General features: G+C 40.5%; 1 protein-coding gene across 5 annotated transcripts in view; it reads right to left on the reverse strand.

Annotated features, from left to right (window-relative positions):
* The window catches only part of grm8a (glutamate receptor, metabotropic 8a), a 304,192-nt gene that overhangs the window by 64,848 nt on the left and 226,951 nt on the right, over positions 1–12,393 (reverse strand). The window contains exons 12-14 of one of the 5 annotated variants that reach the window (XR_006400439.1): positions 4,411–4,551; positions 4,075–4,167; positions 1,321–2,143 (exon numbers count right to left, since the gene is read on the reverse strand). Coding sequence is in view for 3 of the 5 variants with exons in the window: in XM_044342700.1 (XP_044198635.1) it covers positions 2,094–2,143; positions 4,075–4,180; positions 4,411–4,551 (297 nt within the window). In the remaining 2 variants the exon portion in view is untranslated. Of the gene's footprint in view, positions 1–1,320; positions 2,144–4,070; positions 4,181–4,410; positions 4,552–12,393 lie in introns of those variants that run through there. The other 4 variants (XR_006400440.1, XM_044342700.1, XM_044342701.1 and 1 more) reach the window with 4 other exon arrangements.

Raw genomic sequence — 12,393 nt, forward strand, 5'->3', positions numbered from 1 at the left:
TTCCAGCAGAGCACCAAAGACAAAATCGGCAGAGACAAAGTTAATGAACAGCAGCATAATATCTCTTTACTGAGGCTTATTTTCATTTACAAAATGTTTTTTCTCATTGAGTCTGGATAAATCGCACCCGCCTCCCCGGCTGCAGGCGCGTTTCTCTTGGCACTCGGCTGACGCCGTTACAGCTCACATGGTCGCCCTCTCCACACTCTGTTTTGTCTCATTCTACAGCACTATATATGGCCTCATAAGTTGTAATAGTGGCGCCACATCTCTGCTCTGACATTATATTGTAAAGCTAGTTGTTTTTTGCGTTAGATTCAGCTCTTCTGGATGAATCACAGATAAATTTAGCAGTTTAGCTTAGCTGTAACTTTGCTCCGGTGGTCACTTCTTCCCCCAGACTCTGTTGTGTATGATTCAACAGTGCAATATTCAGCCTTGTATCATGAAACTAGCTTTCTTCCAAATATACAGATATTTTAAAGTATTTAGTGGTGTGATATTTCGTATCTGCTTTTCCCTATGACTAGCATAGCAGCTCTGTAAAGCTGTGCTAGTGATGCTTTGAGCTAAAAGGTATGCTCACAATGCAAACATGCTGATGTTTGGCATGGCAAGTGTAATTGTTTAGACTGTTAGCATGCCAACATTTGTTAAAAGTATTGCACACATTGAAGTTTTTGACTTGACGATGGCACAAGAAGGAAAGTCAAGGGACCAGCAAAGTTATTACAATTCATCCTGAGAGGGACATGAACATCTGTATCATTTCTCATGGCTATTCATCCAATAGTTGTCAAGACATGTCACTCAAAACCAAAAATGTCAACCTTATGGTGGCACAAGGGGAGGGTTCACCAAAGTCAGTAAATGTCATCCTCTGGGGCAACTTTTGTGGCAATCCATCCAATAGTTGTTGGGATATTTCAGTCTGGACCAAAGTGGTGGACAAATTTACTAAAATGTGGGGAAAACAATGTAAAAAAAATCACAAAGTAATCTACTATAAGTCATATACAGTGAGGCATAATAAGCAGGATCCAGTATTCATTTGTATGTGCAGTAGTGCTGATGTTTGAAAGGATGATGGATTGCCATCATAAAGTAAAAATATATCTAAGAAGATATATATTCACACCTCATTTGCAAAATTAACATTTTTCATTAACTAGTAAATGATGTGCCTGTTGTCAATGTATGCATCCATCAATCTATAGATCATTTAAGATGGGACCTAAAAATTAATCTGCAAAGTCATCACTCTCCAGGCTCAACAGGTCACCCTCAGTTTTTTTTTTTTCAAAAGCACAACCACCAATCTACACATTTGCAAAACATTCCTTTATTATAAATAAATCTCCTTTTTGTATAAAAACTGGCATGCTTCAACCATGGCATTTTACAGTTTCACAACCCAAGGCTACAACCCAGTTAGCCAAGACAGCAGGAGGAAACACACTCATCTCATTATGCAAGGGCGATCCATCAGACAACGGTGAGACAAGAATGAAAAAATCGTCACGACCACAAAAATACTTACAAGTAGAGAATAACAACAAACATGTTTGAGTCTCATAGATTTTCTCTTACATTTCTCTTTTTAAATATCTTTTTAAAATGTTATCTGTTAAATCTCTTTCCCGGCCCCACCTTTGCCCTTTTAGATATAATGTCTACATGATTTCTGAGTGTTTTTATTTATTTTTTTCTTCTCTTTTTTTCTTCTTTTTTTTGTAAGTTTTAATAGTTACTCTGTCCACCACAGTGTCCTATGGTATGTCACATTTTTCATGTTGTCTCTTTTTTTTTCTTTTTTTTTTTTAAAACAGGTAAGTTCATGGTAGGACCAATGAGCTGTGAGCAGCAGGAAAGCAGGCACACTGACTGGCTGTTTTTATGTGGTCCCACCTCTCTGTGGTTTGATGCGGAACAATACAAAATGTCTCATGCTTGGATTCCATTGGGCGCTCTGTCTGTCCGCCAATTCTTCAGCCGATTGGCTAAGAACGACGGCTCCTTCTTTTTGCTTGGCCCTGCCCCAAGACACGCCTCCTCTCCCGTCCAATACCCCTCTCGAATCTTCTGTGGTCCCTTCAGATGGCATGATTGCTGTAGCTGACATATGTCGTCTTAGTTGATGAAGCTACGTGAATACGGAAAGGGAGAAAGAGGGAAGGGAGGGTGGAGGTATATAAAGATGAGTAGCGATGGGAAGTACAGGTGGAGTAGAAAGATGATGATAAAAAAAGACAGACCAAGTGTGTGAGAGTGAAAAACAAGTGAAGTGAAAAGGGACAAAAAAGGATGAGAAGGAAAATAAAAGAGACACATTGGAGGAATGGAGGGGGAGGGGAGGAGGAAAAGAAACAGAGGAAAGAGCAGTTAAGAGCAGATTTTGCTAGAGACGGTCATGTAACTGTGTCACATCCACAGTCCACCTGAGTTGTAGGGGCTTTTTGTCAAACCCATTATGTCTTGTGTCCCCTCAAGCGTTCCATGGTAAATGTCAATGTTTTTGCAGCAACCGCAGGCCTCTAACTGCGCTATTGTTATACTCTGATGCTTTCATACAACCCTTTTATTTGTATTTTTTTTCTCTCTTTCACTTGCCATCACACCGCTGGAAAAATGGAAAGAGGTGCGATTCTTTTCCGTTTATTTCAGACTTGAATAATGTCCAAAGGTTTTATTGATATTTTCTGAAGAGCATTTGTAAGCAAAATATCATGATACTAAAAAATCAGAGACTCTTAAACATGCATTCTGCCCCTCGCTGTTAAATACATGCCTGCTCCATACACACCTTGTTAATTTGCTAACTTTTTGCAAAGTGAAGTGGGTGAGGAGATGACAAAACACTGAAACTGCTAGTTATATGAATGAACTGTGACCGGCTCCCTTCACTGATGCTAATAAAGTGCTGACAGGAAAACACTGTTTGCCTTCACAGCTCTGTAACCTGTTACACACCTGCATACAGTGTTATAAGCAGGCACAAAATTACATGCACACACACACACACACACACACACAACTATCATGATAAGTACACACACACACACCAGAGGACACCTGAGTCTACGTGTAGATTGCTGGAGACCAAAACATGCATGCACGTACACACACATACACAGATAATCATGCATGAACACACACCTAGGCACGCACGCTCATGCACACACACACACACACACACACACACACACAAACATTCCTGTCATTCCATCCACAGATTGCTGACATAGGGGAACCAGCTTAACACAAACTAGAGCTTTGAAGTGGATGTAACATGGATGTGGATGCACGTCGCTGTCAGAGCTCATGTGAAAATACACCAGGCTTTTTAAAAACTGTCACTGTTGCATCCGTTTGGCAGTGCAAAAAAGTCAGGCGTGAAATTAATTTTCAAATTGAAATTAAACTCAATTTAATTAAAGCAAAACAACTGTATATCTAAGCATTAATGTACACAAGGGAAAACATCTGTTTTGTGGCGCTACCCCATCATGACACACAAATAAAGTGAAAATATAGTGGGGTGTACTTGATTGAGAGACCGAATACGGTTACACTGCATCATAATTAAACATACATGCTGCCAATTCACTACTATTCAGTTTGAACCTCTCTAGAAAATGTGTATTATTGTGCATGAGTATTATATGTTTATATGTATAATAATAAAATGTTATTATGCTCAAACTAGTTGATGTTTTTCAATTAAAGTAAGCTCTATAGTGATTCCTACCAACTTAAACAGCACACCCATGTCCATGTACTGTTTATTATATACACATTATAGTGCACAACAAAACTTTTGTTATTGTTTTTTTTTTCTTTTTTCCTTTTAAATCACATTACTAAACCTTACTAACTTTTAGTCTGCTAGCTCTCATATACTTGAGTTTTGGTATTCTGCAATAAAAATATGAGTTTTAATATGAAATAAAGTTGCAGGTGAAAGCAGCAAATTACTAAGTATACCTTTAGGACTTTTTGTTATATATCTGATGAAATAGTTTTATATTGTTTATTATATGTATAATTATAAAACTTTGGTGTTCTCTTACTCACTGTTGGTCTCCATGCTCTCACACAGTTCAGTCTTCACTTCTCCGTTGGGCCGGTCTCCTCCCTTCTGTGTCAGTTTCCCCGACATGGTGGCAGCTGTCACAATGGCCTGTATCATCATGCATCCATTCAGAAATCCATGAATTGTAAATGAATACTATTCACATGGTATGAGCCTATTTAGGTTTTCTTACTCAGTTCTAGTCCCATTTCTCAGTATTGTTAAATTTATCATCCTCACTGCAATCAGTATACATCACATTTAGAAAGTCATTCGACTTGGAAAATGTTACATAATCGCATGAGACTATGATTATTTCACCATGCAAACTAATTCACCTTGAAGCTGCGTTTTCGTTTGGGTACATTCTGCTCGGGGTGGAAGAGGATGATGTAGACCTTGGGCATGTAGAGCATTCCCAGAGACACCGAGGCAGACAGGTTGAGAGAGATGGTCAGGGTGGTGGTTTGGATATACATCTAGAAAGAGAGAAGAGACGGAGGGAAAGAGAAAAAGAAAGTCATTTATCACATTTCAAGTTGTCAGAGTTAGTCTGGGTAATCGTCCAACTATAGAATATGTCTGACGTGGGAGAGAGGAGGACAGATGGGAAGACAGGAAGTAAAGGATGATCTAACAAGGGCAAAATTAGCAGAAAATTTTCTGTGTTGACGGCTACAACGAGACACAGGCAGGTACATCAAACTGTATATGAAATGATGGCACCAATAAAGTTGCTTAATTGTCTGCGTGCTCCAGAGAGCTCATCTCTTTGTCTAAGAATCTGAAATAATCCTATGTACTTTTTGAGTCGGCTGATCCACCAGATGGGTGTGGTTTATTGCATCAGCACATTTTAGACAGCTCTGGGTTAGCTGGATGAGACAGAAATTACACTAAATTGACTTTCAGACATGTTTTGCTGAGTGTTTGAGTATCTAATGGCAGAGATTTAGCCTAGAGGGAAACTTGCTTGAGTAGAAAAAGTTTTTTGTTTTTGTTTTTTTGTTTTTATTGAGAAATTGAGCTGTTGGTGAACTGCAGTTTCCCTCTCAAAAAATGTCATTGTGATTCTGCATTTATTCAGTTGGGAGTGAGCTGAATGACAAGCAGACAGATACTGTCTTAAGTCTCTTTCACACATAGTTCCCAGTAAATTAATGGGATAACCTTTCAAGCACCGCTAGTGATGTTGACTGTTTACACATGCAGCTACATTAAGGAAAATTTCCGTCTTGCGCCTTTTCACACATAACATAGCAATGCTGGAATAGATGGGTGGCAGGGTTAGTGAAAATATACAGTGAGCAGACTGAGGGACAGATATCATGACACCTACTGTAGGCAGACAGTCAAAATTGTTATGTACTCTCGACTAAATTAGACTATTTTATTAGACCACATCAAATCTGCCAAGTAAGCTGGAGGACAGATAATGAAACACTAAGACACTCAGGCAACACACACACACACACACACACGCACACACACACACATATACACACTGCAGTGGACTGAGCACTAGTCCTCGGGTCCTTAGTGAGTTTCAGAGAGTAGTTTGGAGGAGGACAGACGTAATGACAGGCTTCACCCACACCCCTGACACAGCTGACAAGCTCTCAAGACATAGGGCTTATCAGGCGAGCACTGTCTACGGTTTATAGAGAGAGACAGATAGAGGAGAGGAGGGAAAATGAGGGAAAGAATAGTATAAATGGAAGGAGGAAGCCAGGGAGGGAAAGTTATACAAAGACTTGGAGCGAGAAGAAAGGAAGGGAAGAAATGTGAAACAAAAATAGATGTTATAGGACGGAGCAGGGGAGAAAAGAGGAGAAGAATTTGACTCGTGGAGACATTGATCAATTGAGAAAGAGAGTGAGAGAAACTGCAGTAACGTGACATTGTCAAAAAGTACACAGACACACTGATTGAGGCAGTGCTGGCAACTACAGCTTGACAAGAAGCAGAGAGTAGAACAGAGGGAAAGTCAAGCTGCACTATTAACTCTGCACAGCTTGGACCGACAGTTTCTGAACATCACACTGGGGCTGCAGTTTTACTTGGGGTAATGTTTTATCCACCACTGTTGACTTAATCCCTCTATTCCAGACAGCTATCTTCTTTATGTTACCTGCTTTTCTTACAAGCTAACGTGAATTACAAACTTCTGCAGTGAATTAGAAGAAATGTACATACATAAAATATCAACTAGATATCTGCAACTATAGAAACATCGGGTGATAGCATTCTTGAGGGAGTAACAATAATAATACTGTATAAAGACACTCAACACGGTAATTTTGGGACAGAGTTTAGGGCAGCATATGCTCAATTTTCAATTTTTAATTTGCTGATTTAATTAAGAATTTATTGTAGTCTGTAAATATGCCTCTAGAAAATCTTTCATTTGGAGAACACATTGGTCTATTTGGTAAAAACTTGGAAATTGTAAATGGACATAACAATAAATAAAGCGGATGTGACCTGAGGATTCTCAATCAATAATAGCCCTGAGCTAACTGAATATGAAGACACTGGGTAAGACTGTGTTTAACCAGACCAGAAATTCATGGTATTATGCTCTACAAATAAAACAGTCATAATAAGCCGTCACATTGACAGAATTTTACGAAAACTGAATATTATGATAATATATCACTTTAAATGGGCAAAAATAACTAAATCATCACTCTTGCTCTTGAGACTGAGACTCACAGACACAGATACACATTTGTACTTGTATAATTGTGAGGACCTTCCTTACGAGAATACAAGTTCAGGAATCTAATCCTAATTCTAAATACGTAAAACACAAATACCAAGAGCCCTCAAACAGATCTTTGAAAAAGCCAGAAAGTCCTCCCTTACCAAAAATATCCAAACTCTCAAGGTCTCAAACTCAACTTCGTCCTCATAAATGTATGGCCTTCAACCTAGTCCCAGTCCCTCAGGTTTTCACACCTGAGTCTTCGTCCGTCGATCGGGCGTACACGGGGGCGTGGAGCGTGTCCTCTTCCACAGAGCCCATCGCCATGTTTCTACAGTGGCCCAGAACAGACAAACTAAACACTGGCTCTAGAGAGGGCCTACGGTCACCGTAGGTTCTCCTACATTCTTGGAAGAGGGAGGGGGGGGGGGGGGGGGGGGGGGGGGGGGGGGTTCATGTGGTTGCAGATTGCAACCACATGAATTGCAGATTGCACACTGTTCCTTTGAAGAGTAATAGATTATCAATTCCCTATTACTCCTCCGATGTCGACACTTCTGTTCTTCCCTCCACCGCTGCACACGTGGACCGAGGAGAGCCAGATACCAACCTCCTGACAATCTGAGGATAACGGGACCATCAATTCTGTCCCATCGTTAGACTAACGCGACGCAGTTCAGTGAAAAAAGATAAAATATACATCTTATCGCTTATTAGAGCGACTCTCAAGTAAGGGCTGATTTCTGGACAGACTTAGTTATGAAAATGTGCGTTATTTGATGCTAAATGCTGATGCTTTGATATTAGATGCTTATATTTGATGCTACATAATATAGTTTGTATGCTACATGCTTATGTTGTGATGTTAAATGCTTTGCGAGAGCTCCACTTTGTTAAGCTGTGTTGTTCCGGTTGATTTGACTGTAAATTCAGTTCTACCTTTGTGGTGATTTCATCCAGATAGACTTTGCATGTCTTTCTCTCCTTCTTACTCTGACTAACATACACACACACATGCAGCAGAGTGAGCACCCACAGTTCACGCTCAACTCAGGCCGGGGGTTTTCATTCCTCCCACACCACACACACACACACACATATCTGCCTGAAGGTGTAAGTTGATAACTATGACAATAGCCAAAGGGAAAGCAGGGTGCAGAGCCAATAAATTGGAGGCAAATAGACAAACACACAGAAACACAAACCCCTAAAGACAAACTGCAGTATGTAGGTGTTTTTCATTTACCATTAATAATATATCCTGCACATAACAGTATACAAACAGTACCTGTATGTATAGACTTTGCATGTATTTTCTTTCCCTGGATGATATTCCTATCATTGCATTACAGAGTGTGTTGACCAGGGGTAAAGAGCTCCACTTGCAGCTTCTCTACAGGCTCTGAAAGCAGTTAACAATCCACTCCCATCTGCTGACTTTCACCTTGACCACAAGATCACACACACATACACACAAAGAACAGACACAACGCTGAACTTTACAGTTGTCTGAGACAGATCGCCAATTAAGCGAGAGGGAAAAGATCATGAGAGAGATGCAAGAGGGAATCTGTGGATCTTCTTTTTCATATTTCCTGCCAACAAATTGCACTCGACTGAACTGTACTGATACAAGGATCAGTAAGTGGTTGTATCAGAAAGGAACAGATGGAGACAGGAAAACATGTTCTCAGAAGGAGAGAAAGAGGAGTGAAAATGAGATGGAGTAAAAAAGATTGGATGAAGAGGAGAGTGAAAATGGAATACTACAGAAAGTAAAGGCAGAATAACAGTGGAAATGAGAAAACGAGAGGAAAAGAGAGATTCCCTTAAGCAGTGAACTTGTTCTTATCAAAAACAGCATCGAGTTTGCTGATAGCCGCTTCCATTACATCTAGCCTTTGGTTCAAAGTTGTGGCTTCCAGCTGTTGTTTACACAAAGACACACACACACACACACATACACACACACATACACACAATGAAGATTGAAAACTCTCCTTCTCCACCACCTTGCCTGTCCACAGATAATGGCTAAAATGTAAGCATCAGTCGAAGCACTCTATTATCCCAAAAGTCAGACTCGGAAAGTAGACGATTAGCTACGGATGGCTGCATACAATGTGTTCCCTTAAGGTTTAAAACATTTACAGACGCAGTATCTTTGGTCTATGATAGGAGGAGATCCAGACAGAGAAAGGGTGAGGGGATAGAGTGATGGCTAATGTGTTTTTAACACCTGGGGAGAGAAAAGGAAGAGGTAAAAGATTGGGAAAAAAAACTGAAAGAGGAGAGAAATGTACACGAGTTTTTGGACAAATATTTAGCTTTTTGTTGCTCTTACTTTCATTCTTACGGTTAAAGAAAGTGATGCTTTTGTAAATTGTTGGTTGGTGTCAGGAAGTGAAATTAGCAGCGCTGCACTGATTACACAGGAGTGTTTTATTGTTTATCTTCATCTTCATATTTCATCTCTCGGGGACTTGTTCTATTTTCTGCTCATAAGGAAATTGCTCATCTAAGGATTTTTGTCTGCTGGACACCTTGTTATTTTTCAATTAGTGCTTAAAGGATAAGCCCACTGTTGTTCAGCTTTATTACAATGTTGATCACCATCATTTATCACTGCACATAGCAGAACTTTGCTGAGAGCTTTTTATTTTCCCGAGCAACTTAAAATGTAACCAGTGTATATTCTGCATGAGCAGAATCTGAAAGAGAATCCATACTGAGCATATTTGCGAAAAATTAGCTTGTCCAGGTTAACGTTTTCTTCACTGTGACAATATTTACTGAGTTTGTTGCTCCCCTCAGATCTCGTAAGCCACAAAAAGCGTAAAGAGAGTTTATGGAAGCAGTTTTTAATGTGAATATAGTTTGAGCCAGTGTAGCATATTTGAAACTGCTGTGATGATCCCACATTACTCTGACTGTGGTGGCTGTTTTGGTTGGTTGCCAGGGTGACAGCAGCGCATGGAGGATGCACTGAACATTATCAGGCTCATGCTTGGAAAAGACAGGAAGAGAAACACTCTGCTGCAGATGGGAAGGTTTCGAGTCAGCTGAGCTGGTTCGGTTTGCCAGATGTATCCAGGTGTCAGCGAGGCCTGGGCCTGAGAGATGAGAGAGCAGGATGCCAAAACAAGATACAGATTTGGGTTAAAAGGAGCAGGCCGTAGGGGAGTTGATAACTGTGTTGATGCAAAGCTTACGGATACACCTCTATTATCAGATGATGTTATTTATACATTTGGAGATCGTATATTTCTGGTATATTTGACCGGATATGATAATGAGATTTGTTTTCTCACAACAGTAATAATTTATGGTATTGTTCAACATTAAACAGCACATATCTAGGACGATTTAAACAGAGTAATATAAGCCATTCATGACAAATAGGTTTTCTGAAAGGGGAGATTTTTGGAGGGAAAGAGTCTGTATCTGACCAGTCTGTAGATGGAAGAGTGGAGTGTGTCTGATGAACCTCCTGATGGACAGAGGATTCTTCTAGCAATAGTCCTGGTTTCTGCTTTCTGGTATTTACTACATTTCTCCCTTGTTCAATTTCAGACACGTGTCCTGGCGCCACTTTTTATCCACAACACGGAGGTATATGCGATAGGCCTGTCAGTTTTGAAAAAAAAGCAAGGAAAAAGTAGGACTTATAGGCCTTAAACCAACTATGTGTGTAAAAGTCGTATTTGTGCTGCTCTCTTGGTCATGTTTCTCTTTATATATATATGAGTCATCTGCAGTGGCAGCCAACATTGCCACACTGAATGTAAAGCTTTAATATAATAGCCGCTTTAGGATGTAATTCCTGGAAGACATGACTGATCCTGACAGACAGGCAGAATGGTAGTTAGGCCACCCATCAATAAGTTAAGTGTAGAGAGAGAAAACCCATATGATAGCTGATGCTGATACTGTCGATGTCTATTCTGGGTCGACTTGGCTGCACTATAAATGGCAGTCTGAAATAGAACGTACAGCTTCTGGACACTAGATCAGCAGCCAATTAATTAGCCTATCCTCTTGCAGACACTGCAATTTCCACACAATGATTTCTACAGAAGGGAGACATATGTGACATGCACACATTAAGTTAAGACCTAAAACTTATTCTATCAATAAAGAAAAGCATTATCATGGATGCTGTGCACCATTTGTGGGCTCCTTATCTTTTCCAATACACCTTTTACCAAAACTTTAGCTTTCTGAGGACCATGTTCACTGCAAAACAATGGCAGTAACAGTGAGGTAGCAATGGTGTTTATCACTGCTTTTGAAACCGGGTTGTAGGGGATTTATTTAGGCATTACGCAGTGAAATGTGCACGCTTGAAGCAGTTGGAACTGCCGTATGCGCACGCACAGACAAGCATGTATTCATTTAAACTTGAATGAGAAGCGTGAGCAGAGAAACTCACATCAAACACACAAATCCCGGCTTCTCGTGCTTGATGAGCCAAGACACAAAGCATTCTCGGTCATTACACTACTTCTGTGATTATTGCATTTCCTTTCAAACGTACCACAGAGTAAGACAAGGGTGGTGAATTCAAAGAGCTCTGGCCAGTAGCATTCCCAACGTTGCCTGACATCAGAGAGGGCGAGGGAGATAGAAAGATGGAGAAAGAGAGACAGATGGTGTGACTGTGAAAAACAGTGTGTGTAAGTGGGAGAGAGGATAAATGAGGAAATAAAAGAAAGAAAATCAAGAAAAAAGAAAGCAGTCGCTGACAGGAAGTAGAAGTGGACAGAACAGAGAGAGAGAGAGAGATAAAGAGAAATGCAGCAATGACAAAGCAGTGCAGAAGGACGGGGACTGAACTGAGGAACAAAGACTTGTATCACGCCGCAAATTTCTCTAAAATCTTGATAGGAAGAAGTTTCACATTGGAAGAACATCTGCCCTTCACTTTGGACACTGCTGCAAAGAGTCGCCGGGCATTTGCATAAACTTGAACTCGCGCTCAACTTTCTGCTGTCGCGGAGTCGCTGACATCTCTCGCCAGACGTCCCTCTGCTCTCTATTGCTTCTTGTCTCTCTGCTCTCATTTGAAATAAATGGCTACTGGCTGCTTTGCTTCATGTCTCGAGTCAGCATGAGAGCAAAAAAAAAAAAAGAGAGATTGGGTATAAGAAAAATAGGAGGACAAGAAAAGCATCGCGCATGACATCTTCTATACCCAAAGACGCTTTCTATCCTTCCATCTCCTCGTCATTCCCTCGCTGTAACACAGTGATCGAGCTATCTTTAATGATTGGCTGGCACTCTGCGCCGCACTCCAAACTCCCTTTGAAAGGTTTTCCTCTTTCCTTGCTCCCATTTTTTTTTTCTTCGCTTCTCTATGTCTGCCTCTTAGTCTCTCCAAACTCTCTCTGATTCTATCTTTCCGCCCTCTCAACCCTCCTTTCTCTATTTGTCTAGCGTATCTCTCCATCATTCTCTGCATGATTAAACATGCTACCGTCTGCACATGCTGATAATGAGTTTAGGTGTCCTTGATAACAGAACCTTTTTATGAGTGGGCGATTTTACAGACTGCCTTAGGGTCTTATGCTAACTTCACACTCACATTTAGAAGTCAAAATCTCCTGGTTGTGTG

The sequence above is a fragment of the Thunnus albacares genome, chromosome 23 (assembly GCF_914725855.1).
Source record: "Thunnus albacares chromosome 23, fThuAlb1.1, whole genome shotgun sequence".
Classification (NCBI taxonomy): domain Eukaryota; kingdom Metazoa; phylum Chordata; class Actinopteri; order Scombriformes; family Scombridae; genus Thunnus; species Thunnus albacares.